This window comes from Chenopodium album, chromosome 3 (genome assembly GCF_948465745.1).
Source record: "Chenopodium album chromosome 3, dcCheAlbu1.1, whole genome shotgun sequence".
NCBI lineage: Eukaryota > Viridiplantae > Streptophyta > Magnoliopsida > Caryophyllales > Amaranthaceae > Chenopodium > Chenopodium album.
The window spans coordinates 75,396,504-75,421,293 of record NC_137836.1 but is presented as its reverse complement, the minus strand read 5'-3'; the positions used below and the strand labels follow the sequence as shown (position 1 = coordinate 75,421,293).

The 24,790-nt window shown below is 32.6% G+C and overlaps 3 protein-coding genes across 3 annotated transcripts; 2 read left to right on the top strand and 1 right to left on the bottom strand.

The window, feature by feature from the left end:
- Positions 1-8,261: 8,261 nt before the first annotated feature.
- Positions 8,262-11,474, top strand: LOC145617111 (DEAD-box ATP-dependent RNA helicase 41-like). The gene is made up of 2 exons (XM_081671801.1): positions 8,262-8,539; positions 8,936-11,474. Exons 1-2 carry the CDS (start codon positions 8,467-8,469, stop codon positions 10,483-10,485), a joined length of 1,623 nt encoding a protein of 540 aa, XP_081527927.1. The 5' UTR covers positions 8,262-8,466; the 3' UTR covers positions 10,486-11,474.
- A 279-nt stretch (positions 11,475-11,753) lies between these two features.
- LOC145625385 (putative ripening-related protein 1) lies at positions 11,754-12,328 on the bottom strand. The gene has a single exon (XM_081678440.1). The coding sequence runs from the start codon at positions 12,309-12,311 to the stop codon at positions 11,754-11,756; it is 558 nt and encodes a 185-aa protein (XP_081534566.1). The 5' UTR covers positions 12,312-12,328.
- A 6,611-nt stretch (positions 12,329-18,939) lies between these two features.
- On the top strand, positions 18,940-22,801 carry LOC145624228 (UV-B-induced protein At3g17800, chloroplastic-like). The gene is made up of 2 exons (XM_081677232.1): positions 18,940-19,375; positions 21,713-22,801. Exons 1-2 carry the CDS (start codon positions 19,053-19,055, stop codon positions 22,497-22,499), a joined length of 1,110 nt encoding a protein of 369 aa, XP_081533358.1. The 5' UTR covers positions 18,940-19,052; the 3' UTR covers positions 22,500-22,801.
- The last annotated feature ends 1,989 nt before the right edge of the window (positions 22,802-24,790 follow it).

Below are 24,790 nucleotides of genomic sequence, written 5' to 3'. Positions count from 1 at the left end.
GCATGTTTGGTGGGAGTGTTTGTTTGTTTTTTTTTTTTTGGAAATGGATTCAAATAAACTACTACCTCTGTTACAGGTTATGTGCAACAATTTGACATAAAGCAGAGACGGAAAATGTCTAATTGTTGCACATAGCCTGTAACAGAGGTAGCATTACCGTTATCAAGTGTTTGGTTGAAAGGTTTGGAAAACAATTACTGTTAATAGTCGTCACCCATTTGTTACCTCTCTAAAATCCAAGGTAACAATTATCCTTACTCTCTTAAAATAATATTAAAGAAAGATAGGTTTAAGTGATTCCTTTACAAGATTAAACCAAACAAATGGAAAGGTAAGAGTTAAATAATTCATTTCTTCTCACTTCATTTTCATCGGCCATACCAAACGCCCCCTTAAAGGGTTTTTTTTTTTTTTTTTTTTTTGGAAACAAAAAAGGGTTATTTAACTAGAATACTAGATTAATGAAGTAAAATAAATTCTTTGAATATGTTATATGGATTTAAAAAAATACACTTTAGATTACTTAGATTAGATTAGTCTAATGTTCATTAGCTTTTTAAAATTATTTACTGGAAGACGTTGGAGATATTTTTTTTTGTTGGGTATAGTAGGAAAATAATTTTATGGATAATGCACTCATAATCAGAGAGCCTGGATTAGTTGTCTTTTCCATACAGCTGCAATTAAGCTGATAGCTTCAAACGTACCTTAATCCTATAATAGCAAACTGTTCTAAACTTCTAATTATGGGCATCTACAATGTTAGTGGATTTAAACCAAACAGAACACTCTGTATTTATCCCTTTAATTTAATCTTTATTTTAGGCCACCAGTCCATAAGAAACAGAGTTTGTTTATAAATAGAACAAATCATCAAATTTTCAAAGCAAAGTTTACATTTATATAAAATCAAACTGGAAAAAACTCATTATTTTATCACATAAATATTTTAAACAAGATGAAGCCAACATTAGTTCTGTTTATGGGTTTGATTATCGGCATGGTGCTCATAACAAACAACCAATTGGTTGCAAATGCACAATCACAGATGTTCATGAGCAATGATGAATGCGACAGACCCGATCCTCCTTCACATTGCCTAGCTAACCCACAGCACAATTATGTTGACGAGCCTGCTATTGCACATCGTCATAGTGAAACTTGAATGTGGTTAAACATCCAGTTGATAACCTAAAGTCGCAACTGTATTGTAATATTATTGTACGGATTATGCATGTATATATATCCGATAGCAATTGTACAAAAATAAACCTGCTATCGGATTTGGAGCTATGCAAATCTCTGTTATTCTGTTACCCTTCTTGTTTGAGGAAATCCTCAACCTAGGATATAATTAAAGATGTTAATTGGAATTTTGTTTCTCATTAGTGTTTATCAAGAAACAAATTATAGAAAACAACTTTAATATATGAAATGTACGTTGTATTCCAGAAGGTTAGCTACATAATTGGTTTAGTTGGTCATATATCAGTACACAAATAGCCTTATATTAATACATAAAAACCAACAAAGTGTTGGCTAATTTGGTAGATTTCTTATTTTAGATCCTAAACGTATGAGTATTACTTGGGTAAGCTGGGTTAGGGATTCTCTTACCCTCCCCTCTACTCTTAACATTTCAAGTACGTGGCTCGATGAGGGTAGATGTCTGATTAGGAACTTTCTGATCATTTAAAAAATAAAAATAAAAAATCAATATGCAAATGACCAGTTAGCCTCACATATTGGCAATTTCTACCATATTAATTGTATTGGTATATAGTTAACGAATTTAAACTATTTATTAGCTCTAGGAGTTTAGAATATACAGTAAAGGTATGCCCTTAAGAGTTAAGGCAAAGTTTTTTATTTATTTATTTATTTTTAATTTTCTTTCTTCAAACTCTTTCATGGAGACAACTATAGTTAGGGTGTGAATAGTTCAAAAGTCGAAAACTCAGAAGTCAGAACAATACTTTTATCATTTGGATAAGAATGAAGACATTTGATCCGAAGCATGCGGGCATACATACGGCATACACATTACGAAATTAAAATAGTTTGGAATACACCAGTTTTTGTAAATGGTAAATTGTAATTGGTAAATGGTAAGTGCCTAAGTGGTTAAGCTAGGATTACGCCACCCAGCAGCGCAGCTGGTATGCTCTTAATACAGATGGAGCCGCCAACGGTTCTCCAGGACAGGCTGGTGGAGTGGGAGTATTAAGGGACTGTGCAGGAGGTTTTGTCAAGGGTTTTGCAGCAAGGTTGGGAGTTTGGGTTAAAGCTGAACTCTTAGCACTGGAATTTGGGTTAAAGATGGCTATCAACAAAGGCATTACAAAGCTAGTGAATCAAATGGATAATCAAGCGTGTATTGAAGCTGTCAAGAATGCAAACTATCAAGGAGGCGAGTGTTGTAACATCTTGAACAAATGTCGTAGTTTATTGCAATTTTTTTTCTAGTTTTGTTGTTAATCATTGTTTTAGAGAAGATAATAAGGTAGTCCATAAATTTGGCTAATTTAGGAGTCGTTCTTAAAGAAAAGGTGCTTTATTTAGATGATCATCGGATCGAAATAAGGAACCTACCTTGGGAGGACATAGTTGGGGTGCGTGACTTCACCTCGATTTATTAGTTAATTTTTGTATTTTGTCTGCTGAGTTTGACCCTCGTTTGCACCTTCGTTGTCTTTTTTTTTTTTTTTTCATTAGGTTTTTTTTGTGACAGTTTATCATTAGGTTGTACCTTGTACATAGCATAATATATTCATCTGTTTTTAAAACATGTAATGGATATTTGCAATTATACCGTACTAATTCACATATTACTTCCCTCTTTTTTTATAATGCAACAATTTAAAGTACTTTTACGCGATTCATATGATAACCTTAATTGATTATTATTGTGACTCATTTCATTATGTACTCTGTATTATTTTTTTCTTGTATTAGTCACTAAGTGTCTGTTCACTTCAGCTTAATTTAAGTTGAGTTCAGTTTAGCTCTAATTAGTTCAGTTCGTTCATTTTAGCTCCAATCAGTTCAGTACAACTCCAATCAGTTCAGTAACTAATTTCCTTTTCTTATAAAATATTCATTTCATCTCTATTTAGTTCACTTCAGCTCCAATCAGTTTATTCAGTCCAGCTCCAATCAGTCAAGTTCAGTAAATGTGAGCAGACCCTAACTCACTAACTCACTGTATATGTTTAAATGCACAATATCAACCTATTATTATATACGGAGTATGTATTAGAGGTATTAAGAGAATATCTCTCAATATCAATATTGTTATCAAATTCTTTCACTTTGGTATAATACGATATTATATTATGTGAATATATTCGATACGCAGTATTATACTCCGTATTTTGCAATCACTTATATTATTTTATTCAGGCGAATCATAGAGATTGTATTAGGATTATTCACATATTTTTATTGATTTATTGATATTATATATTGTAATCACTTGTTAAATTATTTCATATTATATTTATAAATCACCTATTACTACCTCCGGTTCAAATTACTCGCAACTTTGGAATATTTTATATTTCACAAATAATACCCCAAAATTGCGAGTAATTTGATTATGAAGAATAATAAGACTATATTATATCAAAGATAAAAATATTTGATAATAAATACCAATGATACCATCACGGCTTTACACACATATATTAAAGTTTATTATGTCTTGGTATAGAATTAGTGCGGGGTTAATTCTCTAATTTTATGCCATCTCTTTCTAAAGGCTGTCAACTTTAAGGATTGACGGATCGGATTTTTCTTATCCTATGGATTCGTATCTAATATGTGGAGTTTAGAATCCTTCATTTTGCACCAATAAATTAAAAATAGAAATTCAAATAATGTTTTACCATCTAACATGTTGATGGATTAAAAACAACCAACTTATATACCTCTTATTACATTCTTTCACTGTACTAATATATAATGCTTATAAATAACAATAATGGTTCCATTATTTTCAAAAGATTAAGCTAAATTAAATTCAAACTTATTATTTAAATCTCACTCTATTATTTCACCACTACAAAAAGAAAATGAAGCCAATATTCGCAATGTTTATATGTTTATTTATGAGCATGGTGCTATTAACAAATAGCCGATCAATTCCAAATTCAAAATTAGAGACAGATAAAGTAATTAAATTACATTAATATGGATCCATGCAAAAGAGCCAATCCACCTGTGGAGTACCAAGCTAATACAAAGCGCAGGTTGACTGATAGCCAGGCTAACCCTTATACTCGCGGTTGCTTAAAAGCTACTAGGTGCGCTAGGGGTGACTAATCGATCGAGCTAGCTACACTACTCGCCATTATTTGACCTAACTAGTAGGTTTCATGTAACAAAATCACTTTTATTATGAAATGTTGTGTGTATTTTGAAATAATAGGATTTTAATTTAATGATTCAAAACATGCATGTGTGTACCTTGCATATTGTAATGTAGGGGACGTATGATGCGTTCATATTGTAATGTATGGTTGTTTTTTTGTGGTATAGCCACAAGGTAAAATTTAATTACACTTGTGTTTATTGAATGTTATAGACGAGTTGGTTGATTATTTCGATATGAATGATTCGATTGTGTAGCATGGTTAGTATTTTTTTTTTCTCTAAATTAATCTTTAAACTTGTACGAGCAAGCCATTAGAACGAATAATCTAGAGAATTCGTAACATTCAAAGTAATTTAAAGATGGTTTGTGAAAATTCTAATACACATTATAGCTACATGAGGGATTGAGGAAGTTCTAAAATCTTCTAGTCATTTCTTTAAATATATATATATATATATATACCATTTGTCATTGCTTTTATCTTTTCCAATTAATACTTTCCAATCTCTACCACTTTTATGTGCTTTTTTTAAGAATTTACTCCCTTAACAAGAGGCAGCCTAATTTCATTCAATAATATGAAGAATAAGTTTTGGAGGTGTTTATATTTAATTTTCACTTAAACAAAACTTTTAGGTGTTTATATAAGTAGTAATTTCTTTCAATTTCATATTTTAATGATCCAATGGATACAATTTAAAATTGATCTAAAATTGATTTTAATTTTGTTGGATTATTTTTTAAATCATCAGTTGATTTGTGTATAATTTGTTCGTTATTTTTTTTTTCTCACTATTACAAAATTAAAAATGACTAAAAAAATCATTTTAAATAGGCGTAAGAAAAAAGTAATCGAACTTGTAAGAAATAGGGTTTCTTAGCTCTGTATTTTGGTATAGAAAATAAAAGGATAAAATAGTTTTATTTGAATTACATAAATTATAAATTATAATATATAGTTGTTTTCCTAATGTGTGTTATTTAGAGATGGCTACGAGTTGGATCGGATCTGGATCGAATTCGGATGGACCGGATCCAGATCATTTTTTGTATCTAAGATTCAAATCCGAATCGAATCCGTTGGGTTTGAAAAATGGAAATCTGAATCCAGATTCGATGGGTCCAACTGATCCGGGTCCAATATATTTTGCCTAATTTTTTGTAATAAATATAATGTTTGGGTCAAAAAAATGCATTTTAAACTTTTATAAAAGTTATTAATTCAACCTAAATTAAAGTTATACAACTAATAAAATAAACACAAAGTAATTTATACACTTATACTTTGAAATAAAAATTATAAACAGCAAAAAAAGTACGATGTTACAAATGAGCAAGTGAAAAAGCAACGATGATGCATCCGATATGAGCATCCAAAATCCATCTCTTAAAAGAGCTAATCCTTTATCGTTACTAACATTAAACGGATTTGGGTCCAGGTCCAGGGGCCAAACCTGGATCCAGATCCGTTTTTTTCAGTAGGACCCGAATCCGATGGGTGCAAAATTTGAAGATTCGGATCCGTGAAAATCCACAAATCCAGGTCGGGTAGAGATCCACTGTCATCCCTAGTTTTCTGAGAGTGTTATATATATATATATATATATATATATATATATATATATATATATATATATATATATATATATATAAAACTTCATTAATATTTATTAATTGCAATATATAAACGTAATGAGATGTACGTGCAAATTTTTATGATGTCAACTTTAAATATCTTAGGATCACTTGATATCGGGTAGTTTTGCTCAGACCTACTTGAGTTATCCCTCACTCTTTAAATATTCATGATTTTTACTATTACGCAATTATAAATATTGAACTTTTCAATCCTTCATTTTGCACCAATAAATTAAAAATAGCAAGTCCATAATTCTAAATTTTGTCCTTCCAAAACGTTGGTGGTTATTTGGTTAAAAATCAATCGTTATTGTATACCTCTTATTACAATCGTTCGATGACCTAATCAAAAAAACATATTTATAAATAGAGAACTTAATTGATAATGGTTCCATAAAATAGTCTTCAAAAATTAATTAAGTAGAGAAAATTCAAATTTGAATCTAACATTCCCACTCTCTAATTTCGTTACCAAAAGAGAAAATGAAGCCAATAATCGCGATGTACCTAGGTTTGATTATCAGCATGGTACTAATAACAAATAGTCAATCCCTTCCAAATACACAATTAGAGACTAATAATGCAAATCACATTAATATAGATCCATGTAAAAGCGCAAATCCACCTCCGGACTGCCAGGCAGACCCAAACGCCAAGCTAACCGATAGCCAGGCTAACCCATATGAGCGTGGATGCTCGACAATTAATAAGTGCGAAAGAAGCGACTGATCGATCGAGCTAGCTACATTATATTACTCGCCATTGAAAAGCGCTACCTAGCAAAGCTTTCGTATAAATAAACCATTGAGATGATGAACGTAACGTGCTATTTGTGTCTTGAAATAATGAAATTTTGATAAATCAATCAAATTAAAACATGCATGTGTATGACGACCTTGCGTGTGAACGTCCTCTTAAGCATGAGATTTTAATTGAAATTAGAAAAAATTAAATTGTATCAATTTAATTTGTGGTATTGTTACTCTACAAAACTAAATTACACTTGTATTCAGTTTTGATTTTTGAATGCTATATAACGATTTGGTCGATTACTCGATTATCCCCATTATGAATTATTTAATTGTGTTTTATTTCCAGTGTTTTTATTTAGTCACAACACTTTCATTTATTGCACTATATATATATTTTAGCAACGTGTGCGAGGGATGTAGCATAGTGCAAGATTTATTCAACGCCCGTTGTTTTGATTTAGGAAACCTTTATTAGGTTCTAATATATGTATTTATTGAATTTAGATTTCATTATAGATGTAGTATGACTTTTTATTAATAAATTGATTTAGTATTAAAACAAAAAGTTAGATTAGACCAGATCAAATCATATTAGTTAAAAAAATATAGATCAAATCAGATGATATGAATTGAACATAGTTGTAGCATGAAGCAACTTTAAATAAAGGATCATTTAGATAGAAAATGGAGCAAATAAAAAAAAGATAAATACAAAAACGAATTCTATTTGAAACCAAAACAGGAGTTTATCTACAAATTCTTAAATGAACCTGGTTCACACTAATTTATCGTGGACCACTAACATTAGGGAAATTATGGTTGTTTTATTAGTAAAAAAAAAAAAGGGGTCACTATATAGAAAAAAGGTCTCTATGTTGAAATAAATTAAAAGTCATTTTGGTAATATATAGGCTATAAGAGGTTAATTTTTTAATGTAATATTTTATATACTGGTTAATATGAATAATAAAGGTCACTATGTTAAATTTAGGGTCATAACGTTCTATTTTAAGTTCACAATAATATTACATGTTATACTAGATTTAATAATGGTTAATATGTTAAAAATAAGGTTACTATGTAAAAACTAAGGGTCACTATGTTCAAAATAATGTAAGTTGCGTGTGTATAAACCTCGGGTCCACGCAAGTCTTTTTGGAGTTTATTAGGTTAAATTTGGTCTAGTGGAAATAAGAGCACCTTTCAACTATAAGGTTTGAGATTTAATCGCCACAAATTAAATGATAATTTGGGGGGGGGGTGTTGAGATTCTCTTACTTTCCCCCATTCTCCCTAATTGTCTAGCCTGCTAGCCCGAGAAGAAAAACCCTATCAAGTCGAAACCTCTCACAGGTCAATTCGGTCGATTTAACAGGCTGAGCCCTTTGAGAGTGAAGGAAAAGGGTGAATGAATTCCCACTTTAAATTACCTCCACAACATTTTTTATTTTATTTTTTTGGTGAAGTGATGCCACGATGACAAAGTCGGATACTGATAAAGTCGGAGTTTGGAACACGCCCAATATTCACTCTATGGGTCGGGTCGGGTCGTTTTCTAATTGATACTGAACCCATTGATTTTACCTGTTTAACAAGCCGCCTTCCTCCTCCTTATACGGTGGTGGGCGGCGATTCTAATTCAGGAGTTGCCGAATTCGAATGAATTGGAAGTGAGAGAATTCTTGATCCGAATTTCCTGCTATGAATTTGACGAATCATCAATCGGAATTTACAAACCCTAATATTAGAAATGATGATGACGACGACGATTCAGGTAAATAATTTATTATGCATTATTCATGTTTATAAGAATTTTTTTTTCCTGTTTTGTTAATTTTTCCTGTAATTTGATTAATCTCCATTGATTAAACTAATAGTTTATTGATAATTACAATTTGTAGAGTAATTTAGACGAATATTCTGGAAATTTGACCTCAAAAATGAGTAAATTAGATAAATTTCTGGCAATGTGTTGAGTAATTTAGATGAATGTTCATAAAACTGAGTACTGTATATTAGATGAATTCTGGTGATTCCTGTAGTAATTTTAATGAATTTTCTTGTAATTTGACCACAAAATCCATTTAAGATTAAATTTTAAGTAATTTGTGGAGTAATTTAGATTAATTTTGTTGTAATTTGATCACAAATCTGATTGAAACTATTATAGATGAAGTGAAAGTAAGATGTTGGGATCAAAGAGAAGCAGAACCAGGGGAACCTCGTTGTGTGATTTGTGGTAGGTATGGGGAGTACATTTGTGATGAGACAGATGATGATGTTTGCAGCTTGGAATGTAAGAAGAATCTTCTGGAAAGGATTGCCAAGGCAAAGTTGCCCTCCACTCTTCCTGTGCCGAATCCGATACGATTGCCTGTTGCTGATGAGTGCATCTATGTTAAAGGTTCTGGTTCTGAAATTGGGTCGAGCTCTTGTGGTATGTCTGATAAACAGACTGCAGTGCTGAGAGAAAGACTTGATGTTTCTGTTAAGTGTGGCTCTGTCCCTCCACCTGTTTTGTCATTTTCGTCGTGTGATCTTCCGGTGAAGTTACTTCAGAACATTGAATCTGTTGGGTATGAAGTCCCGACACCGGTGCAGATGCAGGCGATACCTGCTGCATTGCAGGGCAGTAGCCTTCTTGTTTCTGCTGAGACAGGTTCTGGGAAAACTGCTTCGTATTTGATTCCAATTATTGCTCGTTGTGTGAATTCTTCTTGTGATCGGTTTACTGAGAAGAAGCCATTGGCAATGGTTCTTACTCCGACTAGGGAGCTGTGTGTACAAGTTGAGGAAGAAGCAAAGCTGCTTGGAAAGGGTTTGCCTTTTAAGACTGCACTTGTGATTGGTGGTGATGCTATGGCCGGTCAGGTTTACCGCATTCAACAAGGTGTTGAACTGATTGTAGGAACGCCGGGAAGGCTGGTTGATCTGCTAACTAAGCATGATATGGAGCTGGATAGTATATCTATCTTTGTTGTTGATGAAGTAGACTGTATGCTTCAGAGAGGCTTCCGTGATCAGGTTATGGAGCTCTTTAGGGCTCTGTCATGCCCCCAGGTTCTGATGTTTTCTGCTACAATGTCTGCTGAAGTTGAGAAGACGGCACGCTCAATGGCAAAGGCCTTGGCGATTGTATTTGTTGGAAAGCCAAATAAGCCAAACATTGCTGTAAAGCAGATAGCTATATGGGTGGAATCAAAACACAAAAAGCAAAAGCTGTTTGACATATTGATGAGCAAGCAGCATTTCAGGCCCCCAGTGGTTGTATTTGTGGCTTCAAGGCTGGGTGCAGATCTCTTAGCTGAGGCAATCAGCGTTACAACTAAGATCAAAGCTCTCTCCATCCATGGGGAGAAATCCATGGGTGAAAGGAGAAAGATAATAAGAAGTTTTTTAATGGGTGAGATATCTGTGCTAGTAGCAACTGGGTTATTGGGACGTGGGGTGGATCTCGTGAGCGTGAGGCAGGTCATAGTGTTTGACTTGCCAAATTCAATCAAGGAGTATGTCCACTTGATAGGCAGAGCCTCTCGACATGGAGAGGAGGGGAGCGCAATTGTGTTCATAAATGAGGAAAACAAGAAATTATTCCCAGAAATTGTTGATGTATTGAAGTCAGCTGGAACTGTTGTCCCAAAGGAGCTTGCCAATTCAAAGTACGCAGCGTGTCCTGTTTCCATTAACAAGAACCAAAAGAAAAGAAAACATGGTGGTTGAAATATGTATATCTTGTCTTACACTGTATGTTCCAAAGGTCCTATTGGGCAACTTACAATGATCTTGGTGGCTGAGATACAATAGTTGTCCTTCGCCTGGCCAGAGGTACATCAATGTGGTACTCTAAAAATTTGGAGTTCCAGAAGTGCAATTTTGCAATGAAAATACTGCAAGTATGGCTTCTACCATTGAGCTCCAGTATTGATTGTCTATTTGACATACTCCATATTGTAGAAGTCATTTCCCCTTTGGGATGCATGCCATTAGGCTATTCTTTGTGAAATCTGAAATTCGAAGCTGATTGTGGCACACCAGGGAGACAAAGTTGATGATTGCTGGTCAAGCATCTGCCTTTCACTCTTTCCTAGAGTGGGTCAAGATGGAGATGCAGCGTATAATTGCCACTTCTTTGCTAGACTTTAATTCTTATACGGAGTAATTTTTATCTGGGCTGTTGTGACTTGTGACTTAGTCAGCCTCAAAACCAATGAATTTTTTTATGTGTGCGCTATGTATCAGTAAGATGGTCTGTAGACAGTTTTGGATGTGAATTGCAAGGCTGATGGGTCCCTAACAGCCATCGATGATACTTGAAGAAGATGTTAATGCTTCATAAATCATTTAGGCGTCCAAGGAATTGCTTATTTGAAGTTCGATGAAGAAACCATAAATGGAAGCAAACTTCATCGTCATCAGCCTTGTGGTTTCCGGTATCTATTAGTAGGTTTGACTGTTGGCAAGAAAGTTGTAGTTGATTTCTTTCTGCTTGTTTTGAGAGCTTATGTTTTTTTGTCTAGTTGATTTGCTTGGTCATTTAGTTGATTTGCTTGGTCATGGGCTCATGGCAATGTAGGTAATGTTACGATTGTTTCACCAACATTCAATGCCTTGAGTTATCATTGACACAGCGACCTTGTACCATACCCGCCTGTTAGTTATGTTTGTGTAGAGAGCATGATTTTGCTGGTGCTTGCAACAGCTACCACTTACTACTTGTCTATTATATCTGTAATATTCGGAACTTGACTTGACTACTAAATCTGAGCTACACGGAGGTATGATATGCATTCATAGTTCGCATCTTCAGGAAGAGTTTATTGCTTAAACTTGCTAGTGCTTTTGTTTATTGCCAGTTTGGATGGAATTGGAGTAGTGGAAATACATGATAATTTGTTTTGTGATGAAATTGAGCTTTCTAGCCATATTTACTACTTTATTTTAGCTCATATGCTCTGTTACAATTATGCTTTTCATATAACATGATAGATCTAATTTATCATCCCAAGTTCAACCCATTTGATATTAATCGGGGCGCCCCATAGTCTCTGTGGGATTCCCAGAGCCTGCCAAACGGCCACAGATGCAGCAACAATGTCACGCCCACAAGGAGGATGATAACCGTCTTCTGCATTACATCCCTTTGTAGAATCACACTCACCAACTACTTTAGCTACCACAATCTGCCTATTGCCCATTATCACGATCCGGCTCCCACATCGAGCCCCACCTTTGTACCACCCAGTTGACAGTGCAACCACCAGTGACCTGTCCGAGTGGTTGCTAGTGTTGTTGCACTTGGACTGGCTATTCTGAAAGCTTTTCAAGGCGAGGATTCCCTCTGTTCGAGGGGTTACTAAAGGGGAGCATTCAAAGGTGAAGTAAACATTGTTTTCGACACAGCACTTGTATGTGCATTGCCCTGGTGGAGAACTTTGAGCTCTAAAGTGCCCTGTTGATCTGCAATCTTGCCCTTCAACTTGTACACTAAAAATTACAAGTAACAATACAAATAAAAACCATCTGCTAATACAAGTATTATTAAACATAGCATTCAGTACTGATTTTTATTTTATGCTTTGATGTTTGATACAAAGGGATATACCATATACATATATATATACTCCACAAAGGAGTTGACTTGAAATAATTTACTACACTTGCACATTAATCCACTTCTTACTAATGTATTAAACTATGATTAATGGGTAGTCTTTACTATTATTGCACATTCTAGTCAATTTTTGGGGAGCTGCGCTACTCCAGAGTCAGACCTTGATGAAATAAAATAGTGTTCATGGCCAAAACACCCTTTTTTTTCCATTTAAGAGTGTGATATAATTCATATCTCAATAATTAAAAAAAAAAAATACAAATATGCCCATAAACTCCACATCAAATCACTATAAGATTTATCCCAATGATTAACTTATGCTTCTTCTAAATAAAGTTAATAACAGATTATTTTCAATGAGTTTGGATCATAAATTGCGAGGAGAAAAAAATTTAAAGTTTATCCGGATTCAATTATAATCCGTTATAAATACACATTAAAATATATTGGAGACTTTGGAGTATTATTCAAACCATTTACTTTCACACCAATACTTTGTTTTGGACAAATCTAAGAAAAAAAAAATATGAGTTTTTAGGAATTTGTTAAAGGTTTTAAGGGGTTTAGTAATCAAATCTGTCAAAGAAAATAAATACAATGTCTAAATAGACGCGTTAAGAGACATAAAATAATAGAACATAAAATCAATGATAATAAATCAAAGAACAAAGATCAAAGTGATAGTAGTAAGGAAGAAGTATTTCTGACTATGGACAAAGTGTTGTAGATTGTACTAGATAATGTATGAATGAATAAATGAATTCTATTACAAAGAGCATGCTATACATCGTTGGGGTGGCCTTGCCACGTTTAATTATTGTTTAACTTTATTTTTGTTTGTTTCCCGGGGTTTTTGCCCCTCATTTGCATCAAAAAAAAAAAAAACAAAGAGCATGCTATTAATAACTCGTAAAATCTAATAAAGGTATTTATTGAAGAATCTTTATTGCTTTGGCAATGCTGACAATATTGATTGGCATTTTTATATTTTAGGAAACATTGACTTAGTTGATTGATATTTCCTTGATCCGCTCCCTCGGTCATAGGATGTAATTGTGCTTGTTGCCTAAGCATTCATTACGAGTCGTCAAATGGTCCTAACTTTAAAGAGAAGCTGTCTTTCTCAGAATGGCGGTCGATTTACTCAAAAAGGTGAAGTTAAAATTAAACTCTAATTTCCATACTCAATTGGGACCACTACACGAATAATATTTCGTTAATTAAGTGATTTGTTTCCTTCCTTATTTAGCTTTAATTGATTTATTCTATAGTCTTAATTTATTTCATAAGATCTTTAATTGATTGTCGACTTCTTGATTGGACCAATCAAATCCTTAATTGATGAACTATGTTTCCATTGAATATTCTTTGATATCTTTGATCATGTATGTTTCCTTTTTCCAGCTCATTTCCTTATTAATTATTATGTGTAATTGATTAATTGATTAATATTTTTCCAAATTAAAACCAAAATTCCAAATTTGTTCCTAGAATCCACTCCCAACACATTTAGATTTGAATTTGGGTTTGAAATTATCATCAATCAATCAATAATCAATAACTATATACTAAAAGACACACCAGCAGTGACACGTGTCATCTCCTGGTGTGTCCTTAGTTTTTTTTATTTTTTAAGAAACAAATCTCATACAAATATAGCTCTCTAAATTTATACAGTATAATTACTTAAAATAAAAAAAAAAATGACATATGTAACACAAAATATTTTTATAGCTATAAAAAAAAACATTCTTAACATAAGTCTAATAACTTTTTACATCATTTTATACCTATAATCCTTTATTTTGATCAAAATTTGTCAACTATATTTTTAGATTTTATTTTGTTTAATTATAAATTATAACGATAGTTTAAATATGATTATTGAAAATTCCGTGCAAGGCACGGAAACTAACCTAGTATTACTCTATTTTGTAAGAATGTGATTGGTCACTGTCTCAAGATAAACAGAGCTGAAAAAAAACAAGAGTTATCCGTTTTAAAGTCTTCCAGCATGTTTTGCACAGGCGAACGATAAGGCAATGATGTAATACCGGGGGCATTATTCAAGGTGCAAGCCCACAGGTTGAATTTTAGGGATAATTTATCTAAATTTTACATTTATTTATTTATTTATTGACAAAGGGATTACTTATCTGATTATACTCCGTAATTGACTTTTTTTTTTTAAAAAAAAATCAGAATTCATATAAATAAATAAAAATTCATATAATACTCCCTCCATTATTTTTTTTTTTTTATTTTTTTTTTTTTTTTTTTTTTTTTTTTGTAAAAAGCTACACTTGGTATTTTTCATTTTTTTTTAAAGCTACATTTTGTTTCTTTAAATCCCTAAAAAAAATTAATAATATATCTTTATCTAATAATGTTTTTATCTAATAATAAAATGTCCTTATGTCCTACTCTTTATTTCTTTATTACTAGAGTGTACCCGTGCAAAATGCACGAGATATATATTATATTAGAAAGATTTTAAATATATACTATAAGAAAAAAAATATTCTTAGAATACGGGAAGTTGATTTTAATGTTGTAACTTAGACCCTATTCTTTTGATCTGTTGTGGACTTGTATTCTGTTGAACTTTGCGTAGCTCTGCTCTACTGAATATTATTAATTTGTTGACACTTGGTTTTCCCTGCTAATTGCTATGCTGAAATCTTATGTTCTTTGCCCTGCTCAAAAGCTTAAAAGAACAGGGTCTACTCATATATGTCGGTGGCCACGCAATGTGGCAAGTAATTATGGGGTTTACTTTGTCAAAGCTATAGAGGTTACCGGGGTAACTTGGTTCAGTGATGTAGGAGTTACTCTGTTCTTTTGCAAACAGTTTTTTGATGAGACCAGTTTCGCAAAAAACGTGTTGTATATTTTTTTCTTGGTTTTGGTTATTAGAGAACTCGAAGTTGTTTGGAGGGTAGTTCCTAAAAAAATACATATAATCAAATGGTTGAGGATTTTGAGTGTTATGGTGAATTGTTAATAAATGAACTATATACTCGTGGTACTGCATGTCATCTATTATACTACGTAAAAAATAAATAACACAAAGTGAAATGTTATTAGTGTGTACTTAAAAAAACGTGTAATATTAGTAATATTCCCTTGTAAAAAATACAAAAAAAAAATAAAAAAAAATAGTGGGATGGTAGTTATTGATTTTCTTGTGGAATGGGTAGTTGTTTTTTTATTATTATTTTTTTTAATAAAAAAATAATATATAAAAAAAATGCATGAGAACTCAGAGAGTTTGGAGCATTTATGTATATTTAAAAGAAAAAATTATTTGTAGTTGTAGATTTTATTTTTTTTTTATTTTTTTTTTGTTTGAAATAATGGAGAAATGGAAGTTATTGTAATGGAAGTTAAAGAGGTAGTTATTAAAAAAAAAGAATGCATAGAATTACTCCATTCAAGGATCGGAGTATTGTGAGTCAAAGTTGAAAAAAAAAACTCTTAAATTATAATATAGATAATAATTTTATCTACCTTACTAATATTTTACTTTATTAACCTCCTGAAAATTCTGCATAATCCACACTTCAGCTTAAAAAAAAAAAAGCACGAAAGGAGTATTATTCAAAGGGGCTACAGATCAAATAGATGTAGATGAGGGATTAAGATTAACGTGGTTATCTATTTATAGAAAAGAAAAGTGCTCCGCTTACTACGTGTAAGATAAGTGGTTAATAAAATTGATAATAGTGAAAAGCAGAATTGTAGATCACTTATCCACTTATCCTTGCGCCCACAATAACCTATGACTGTCCTAGGCGTCTTTTGTGCATCTTGTCTAATAGAGTATATTCCAAGTACTGTATGAAATATCCATTGTGTTTTTGATGTTCTCGACTTTTAGGGCCTGTTCACTATTAAACTGAACTGAACTAATTGGAGCTGAACTGAACCGAACTGAAATGAATATTTTATAAGAGAGGAAAATTAAAAGCTGAACTAAACAGAACTGAACTGATTGGAGCTAAACTCAACTGAACTGAACTGACTAGAGCTGAACTGAACTGAACTGAACTGAAATGAACAAAAATTAAGTAAATGTGAATATACCCTTATTTACCGTATTTATTTAATGGAAAATGTTATACATAGTAACACAGCCCTTAGGGCTACATATAAGCATTATATTTACACTTAAAAATTATAGAAGGTTAAGAAATCATCAAAATATAAACATTAATAACACTGATTTACGCGTGTTTTTGTCATGAATTCCTAATTTTATACAATTTTCAAAAGTATATTTAATGCTTATATATGGCCCTTAAGGCTACATATAACATTACCTTATTTAATTAATACAATACCTTTTAGAATAAAATTCAATAAAATTTTCAATTTCTTTTTTTTGTTTTTTTTAAAAAAAATAATAAGTATGGAGAAGAGTCTGAATATAAATAAGAAGAATGGTCCTATAAAATTGGTACATTTCACAAGTGTATATAGTCACTCTTGATTAGGTCTTTTGAAAGTAGGGGGAATTTAAAAAGGTAAGGAAATCTTCACTTTAAGGTGTCACAAAGGAGCTGAATCTGTATTTCACTTTAGGGTACTTCGGGTATCAAGGTGTCTTATACTCTATTTCTAATTGTTCAAAAATTCATGAGATGTGACCCAGAAAAGCCCGTCGTACTTTCAAAATTGAGTGTGTGCTTTATAGAGAGATATAGTAGAGAGAACGAGGGAGATTTAGAAAAAGTTGCCATCATTAATCATAGGTTAGTTATTTATAGATATACTTCCTCCGTTTTTTTTATTGGACCCGCTTTGACTTTTACACTATTCATCACCCCTCATTTGACCGTCTTTTGTGAATGATATATAAGGAAAAATATATTCATGTGATACCCTTTTGAATTTTTTTCAATAAGTATTATCATAATATACAACTTTTATAATTTTTACTTATAGAGAACTAAAGTTATTTATCGCTAAAGTTTTGCATTGACAAGCGTGATAAAAGAAACAGGTCAAGTAAAAAAGAACGGAGGAAGTAGTTTTCAGGAGGTAAAAAATGTACTTTACTGGGCAACTTAGGGGTAAATCTGTATTTTATGATAATTAATGGATGGTTAGGGATAGTGGGTTGGATCATGGAGGGGATTTTTTTTGTCATTTCAAGTACATTGGGCTTAGGACATGGACTAGGCCCATATATTTTTTGAATAGTAATTGCTCATTATTTTGGTTAGTTTTTAACTCTTGATTTTGAGAAATACAAGTAACTCCAAGTAATTTGCGACATATATTGATTGTTTTATACAAGTATATAGACAATGACGTGTAGCTCTTAGGCCCTTTTCACTTCACCTTAAAAAATTAGTATTTAGTTTAAATAATTTCAATTAAGTAAAAATAATTTTAGTTCTGAATAAATAAGTTTAGTTCAACAAAAATAATTTCAGTTCAGTAAAAATAATTTAAGTTCAGCAAAAATCAGTAAATTTCAAAAATAAATATAATAAAAAATCAGTAAAAAAATAATTTAAGTTCAAAAAAATTAATTTAAGTTTAGCATAAATAATTTCAGTTTAGTAAAAATAATGCTAGTTCAGCAAAAATAAGGTAAAGTGAACGGGACCTAACTCAATTTTACTTTCAAACTTAATATAATTTTGTAAGAAAAGCTGGAATTATTATTCATAACAAAAACAAACGAAAATTACTACGGAGTAATAATATCTATTAACTATTACTAAAACAAAACATTGCTAACATCACCAACCTAACAACCCAATTTCCCTCCACTTCTATTTGTGATGTCATCAATTATTAACTTTTTTTTTTATCTACATTGTATATTATATTTTTCAAGCAAAAAATAATTGCCACTCTTTTACCTAAATGATAAAAACTTTTTTTTTATGCACAATAATAAAATTATTTTAATAATTTATATAAAAAAAATACAAATAACTTAAATTACTATTCATATTACTCCTTTATTTTTGTATTGACCTTTAAAAAATAGCCCTTTATTAATAATTGAATTATATTTTTTTTCTACGAAATTAGTTATTTAATTTATAAACCGTGCGCGAGCATTATGCTACGGAGTACTTTGTATTACTCATATAATGGTATAACCTAAAAACAAATGAACATAACTCATTCCATATTACATACTCCTCCGTATTTTTTGGGTGAAACCTTTATTACGGAGTCCTCTCTTTATAATTTTTATTACTCCATTAATATTATATTCCCGTCAATTTTATTGATTAATTTTAAATAATTATATATTGCAAGTAACTTGACAACCTTACCTAATATTCCTCCTTGTTGACACACAAACCTCATCATAATAGTATAAAATCACATCACATCATGTCTATACCAATTTATAATTATCCATTAAAAACTAAAAGCATAAAATAAATTATCTCTAGAATATCTTAAAAATAGCTCTTTAATACATCCCACTCCTAATAATAATAGATGTAATAATGTTGCTCATATAAAAAAAATCCTCAATCATTGAAATTATTTAAGATAACTTTCACCTCTTTAAAACCAACACAAATCCTATCACCTTACGACACTCACTCACCCTCATCCCCCACCTCCACCAAACCTCTTTAAATCCCCCACTAAATTTCCTCCTTTTATTATCCTTAACAAAAATTACAAAAAATAATTAATGGCAACTTCAATTTCTCAAACTAAACCCAATTTCTCTCTCCTCTCTTCTTCTTCTTCTCGTAAACCTCTGAATATAATCAGTTTCAATAATCGGTGTTTTCCGGTTAATCGGCGCCGGAAAACGCAGGTGAAGTGTTGCCTGAACTTGCCGTTAGAGCCTCAATCGGAGTTAGGAAGATCGTTGAGTAGTGTTGTTCTGAATCAACCTCATTCTTTTTACGACGTCGTTTCGGTTGAATTGAATCGTGTTGTTGAAGATCGTGATGCTGCTTTTGCTCGTTTTGATCTTAGCTTGGGCTCTTCTGAGGCTTCGCTTCATAGGTTTTTCTCTCTCCTCTCTTTTTTAAAATTTTTGGTATTATTTAATTAATGAATTTTGCTTGGATTTTTGTTAAATATGATATGATAATTGATAAGTGATAAGTAATTATCCAAATTTTGGTTGATAATTTAAAGCTTATTTCATGCTGTTAATTTGTTGGTCAAAATATAGCTTGACTTGACCTTATCCTTTTTTCGTGTTTTCTCTTTCCTATTGTTTAATTGTACGTTTTTGTCCTATACTCTCTCCGTTTCAAATTAATTATTACGACACTTGATAATCGTACATGATGAGATAGTGTGTGATCTTAACTTTTTCGTAGTGGAAAATCGATACTATCATTAATCAATAGTGGAAGTGTCAAACCTGAGTAAACCAGTTGTCCAGTACGTCTCCATATATGAATTTCTATTTGTTGCAATTAATATGAAATATAGCGTGTTGTAATTAACATGAAATGGAAACTAAATTGTTAACAAGTTGTCTGTTATCTTGCTTTTTGTAATTGATAACTATGATAAGGATATGCTCTTTTCAACTAGTTTTGGTTGAATTAAACTAATTTTTGATTTAATTGTTTTGTCGTTTTCATATTATTTTATTTCAACTTGACATATTTAGTGTAGAATCTCTACGTTCCCAAGGCTTTTCACATGGAAGTTATCTTCAATGAACAAAACAAGAAGTGTTTAGTTAATACTAATTACTCCATTAATTATGATTTATTACTAGTACTTATTGATAAATAGTATCGAATTTACGAATTAAGAAATCAAGCTTAGTTTTATAGGGAGTTGATTTCCAGTTTTGGTGCATCTCTTCACATGGAAGCGTATTAAGGCGAGCTCAAGCCGGGAAACTTCTTAGTTCTTACATGTTTAGGTACTAATACACTACAAGCTATTTCCTCCGCCCCTTAATACAAAGCCGCTTTGTAGCTTTTATTACTCACATCATAAAGAGAAAGAGACATTTAATTTAGGGACGGAGGGAGTATTACAAAAGTGGTTGCTGAACACGCCCTGCATCTAAATTATAACCAACCTATACAAATTTATCTAATCTTTTGCTTCTTTTATCCTCGAATGTTTTGTATATGGTATAATTCATGAGATAAGGCTTAAGATAGACTTTCCTTAAGCCACCAAAGCAATGGGGGGTTAGTAGAAGTAGTAGTAGGGATTTGAGGTAGAAGTATATATTCTAAAAACCCAAAATTTGTGTAGTTTCATTCGGCTTGAATGAATTCAATTTTCATGGATGCACAGGACACAAACCACTTTCCACACCTTAAGTACCTGGTATTATATGCCATTCTGTTCCCTAATTAGCATTCGTAATGATCTATGAAGACTCGTGAGTTAAACCTTTTTTATTGCATCGAGCAAGGTGACATAGGAGATGAAATTATTATTTTGATTGCTTGCAAGTGATGTTTACTACACTGACGTAATCAACTTAAGTCACCTGAATGAAATCAACTAATCAGGCATATTTGATTCATTCTTCTACATTCATATTGATGATATTATTAGATCGGTCTGATGCTTGAATGTTGCATAACTCTCGTATTTGCCATCTTGATTTGCTGTCATGATGTGTGTTTGTTCATCTGACCTGGAAGATATCAACAGAGTTGTCCATCAAATATTTGCATGATGGAATAATTTTGTATGAATCTGTAATGCTAATATGTTGTTACTTACAATGAACTTTATTCGCAGAGTTTTGTACTGGAATTTTTCACATTTATTAACCCATCCTTGATATCATGAAATCAACAACTTCAATAGTTCTTTGCTGGACGCTAAACCTGAGCAATCCAGTAGAGTGAAGTGGCTGATAAGGATAATAGCCAATATGATGTTGTGCCCACAGTAGATTCACTGTCGGTTAAAAGGTATCAAAGGTAAGGTGATTACGAAATGGAGGTAATGTTATTAGGGCGCTATAATCTTGTGAACCATGGATTGCATTAATAATTCAAAGCCTTGAACAGAGTGCAATATGTGACAACTGCCAGCCGTTGTCAAATATCCCTTCTTGGCGTTATGGAGGTGTGATTGGAGTTGAGCATCAAGATTGTTCAAATTATCTTTAGCATGGGAAATTTCCAATCAGCCACACTTTGGACCTCTATAACACAATGCTTCAATGGTCAACAAAATCCCTGCCTTGATAAGTTGCCAGCTATCTCTAGCTTGATGAATCTATGTTTACCTGTGAATGTGCTTTAAATTGCAATGTCAGATTGTACTGATGCTCCGTTGTCTTTTCAGTCCAAATACATTTTGATTATATGACTGATACCATTCTTTATTTTTTGAATAATTTAGGAGGATTGCGAAATTGAAAGAGACAGAGTGTCAACTTGCTGTTGAAGATGTCTTGTACATGATAATCTTGTACAAATTCTCTCAGATTAGAGTGCCTCTTGCTCCTAGCCTCTCTGAATGCCTCTACAATGGAAGACTGGAGATTCTACCTTCCAAGGACTGGGAGCTAGAGTCTATTCATAGCCCAGAGGTCTTGGAGATGGTTAGGGAACATTTGAGTACTGCCCTTGGATGGAAGGCAGGCTCCAGTGTTGCTGTCAACTGGTCCCCAACTAAAATCCGGAGACAACATCTTAGCCAAATTTATGCAACATCTATCTTGTACGGCTACTTCTTGAAATCTGCTTCTCTGAGGCTTGATTTGGAGCAAAGCATATCACCAACCTACCAAAACATTCCTTTTGGCAGTTGGACTCCTCCAGAATTTCAGTCCTATGGTTCTGAGAATGTCATGCTTGGTCAAATGGTCACCCCAAGTTCCACTACATTAAGCCAGGTCACAAGAACACCCGGGAAGAAAGAGGCGAATTTAAGGTGCTATGTGACAGGTTTTGACACGCTGACTATGGAGCATTGTGCAAAACTGAAATCAGATGAGTCTGCTGAACTTGTTGACAAGCATTGTCGGGCACTATTTGGGAATACTAATGCTGAAAACAATGATATGATCTTAACATCTTTGTCAAGCTTGAAACGATTGGTGTTGGAGGCAGTTGCTTTTGGGTGTTTCTTATGGGATGCGGAAGAGTGTGTCAACAGGATATATACTCTCAATTCTCAAGGATAGATGTTGAAGTCCTTTTAGGCTGATTTTGTATATATGGAGGCTGTTTGGCTTTCGCTCTTAGCCCACTATTAGACGTACAATGACTTGAACATGCGGCGCTCTGCTTGCTTCAGCTTCTTCTGTTCTGCTCTGCTCGCTTCGAGATGTATATAGTAATATAGTATGACAGTTATTTAGTTAAAACACATGTATTGTTGGGTGATGTAAATATTCTCCTTCATCTTCCACTTTGGCAATCCATTGAACAGTTTAAAATCGTATGTGATCAGAATTGAGTAAATATCTTTTGTTTGTTTGGGCCACCCTTTTCTTTTTATTCTCGTCAGCCCATACATCAAAACTAGCCCAAATATAAAGCATTAGTTATGTACTTATACTGTTATACTTGTGAATTTTTTACCTAAAGAGCTGAGACTTGGGACTTGGGGAGTAATATGTAGTATTATCCTCTTCTTTACACCACATTCAAGTCATTCACTATACCAAATTGCAAACCTAGGTGGGTTAGATCACGAGTTCGAGCCTCACAAACTACATAATTTACTTGGGAGTAGGAATTCTCTTATCTCGCCCACTAGTCCTAAGCGCTGATCTGCGTAACTGGACCGACTTGTAAACTCTACTTGTAGAAGATACCAATTTGTTTTATTGATTCACCACAATACAAGTAAGGTTAATTTGATTCACCAATTTGTAGAAGGTTAATTTTTGTGGCGATTATTGCAATATAAAATACCAATTATAATTGCGATGAAAACATTCCCAACAAAATCTTCATTACAGATTCATTGTTGCCATAGCCTTTGGTGTCGATTACTTGGTTAAACGCTATGAAAAGTTACCTCCTAATCTTCTATCATACAAGATATTATAGAGATTATTTTCTCCATATATTCTTAATGACAAATTGTACATAAACTAGTTAATGTGGCAAATGAATTGCTGCGAAAGATTCTTTATGGTATTGTCGTATTGAATACAGTCGATATCATTAGTTGATTATGGCAGATTGGCAGCATATGTAATCAATACTATGGAGTATTTGATACTAATTTTTCATAGCAAAATTAATTTATGCTATTAGTTATAAAATCAACTCAAATACAAGGTAAAGGCTACAAATACACAATTGCAAGAACAGCATATTATTGAGAGTTTATAGTGCCAATTATGCTCACAACTATAAAGTCAAATAGTTTGTTATCATTAATTACAATTACAATCACAATTATGGAGTCAAATTAATTGTAGCATTTAGTGTCTATTATAGTAGTGCTTTACATGGTAATTGCTAAGTGACAGTGTTATGTACAATATTTCACTAATAATACTCCATGCACTTAGAGCTTGTTCTCATTGACTGAACTCAGCTGAATAACTGAACTGAATAGAGCTAAACTGAACAGAACAGAACTGAAATGAATATTTTATAAGAGAAGGAAATTAGGAACGGAACTGAATTGAACTTATTAGAGCTGAACTGAACTGAAAATAAACGTATAAGAACAGGCCTTTAATGTCACGAATATGAAATCACCATGAAATACTAATTAGAGTAGTAATTTAAAATTGATTTTTTTACATATTAATACAATAATACAATCTTTTAAAGCGAAGATAACATGACTTTAATTAGCGAAATTTTTACCGTAAAAAAACAAAAGATTTGCATCATTTTTGGTGTACAAAGGAGACAATCTTAGACCTACATTCAACTGTAATTGAGGTCCCCTGAATACATGCCAGTTTTGGTGTACCTGTAGTCAGTAGCTCACACTACTCAAGTAAGTGCTGTCAAATTTCAAACCGAAACCGTTTAACTGTCCGAAACCGACCGATCCAAATGAGAACCGAACCGATTAAAAACCGTTTTTTTTTAAACCGAAAACCGACCCGAACCGTATTTTAGTAAACCCGAAACCGAATCAACCCGAATAATGTTAAACCGTATAAGAACCGAACCCGTTAACAAACCGAACCGAATATAAACCGAGCTGAAAGAAAACCGAACCGAAAAAGAACCGAACCGTATCTAACCCGAAACCGGTTCCAACCCGAAACCGTTTAAACTGGCAAAAAAACCGCTTACACCGAACCGTTAGCAAACTGCTACCCGTTTGCACCGAACCATTTAAAAACCGAACTGGTTATAAACCGAACCGTTTATGAACCAAACCGCTTCTAAATCGAACCGTTTACAAACTTTTTTATATAATTAAATGGATTTTTTTTTTTTTTGACGGGGATATAATTAAATGGATTAAATATTAGAAATCTTAGAATATTTTTTT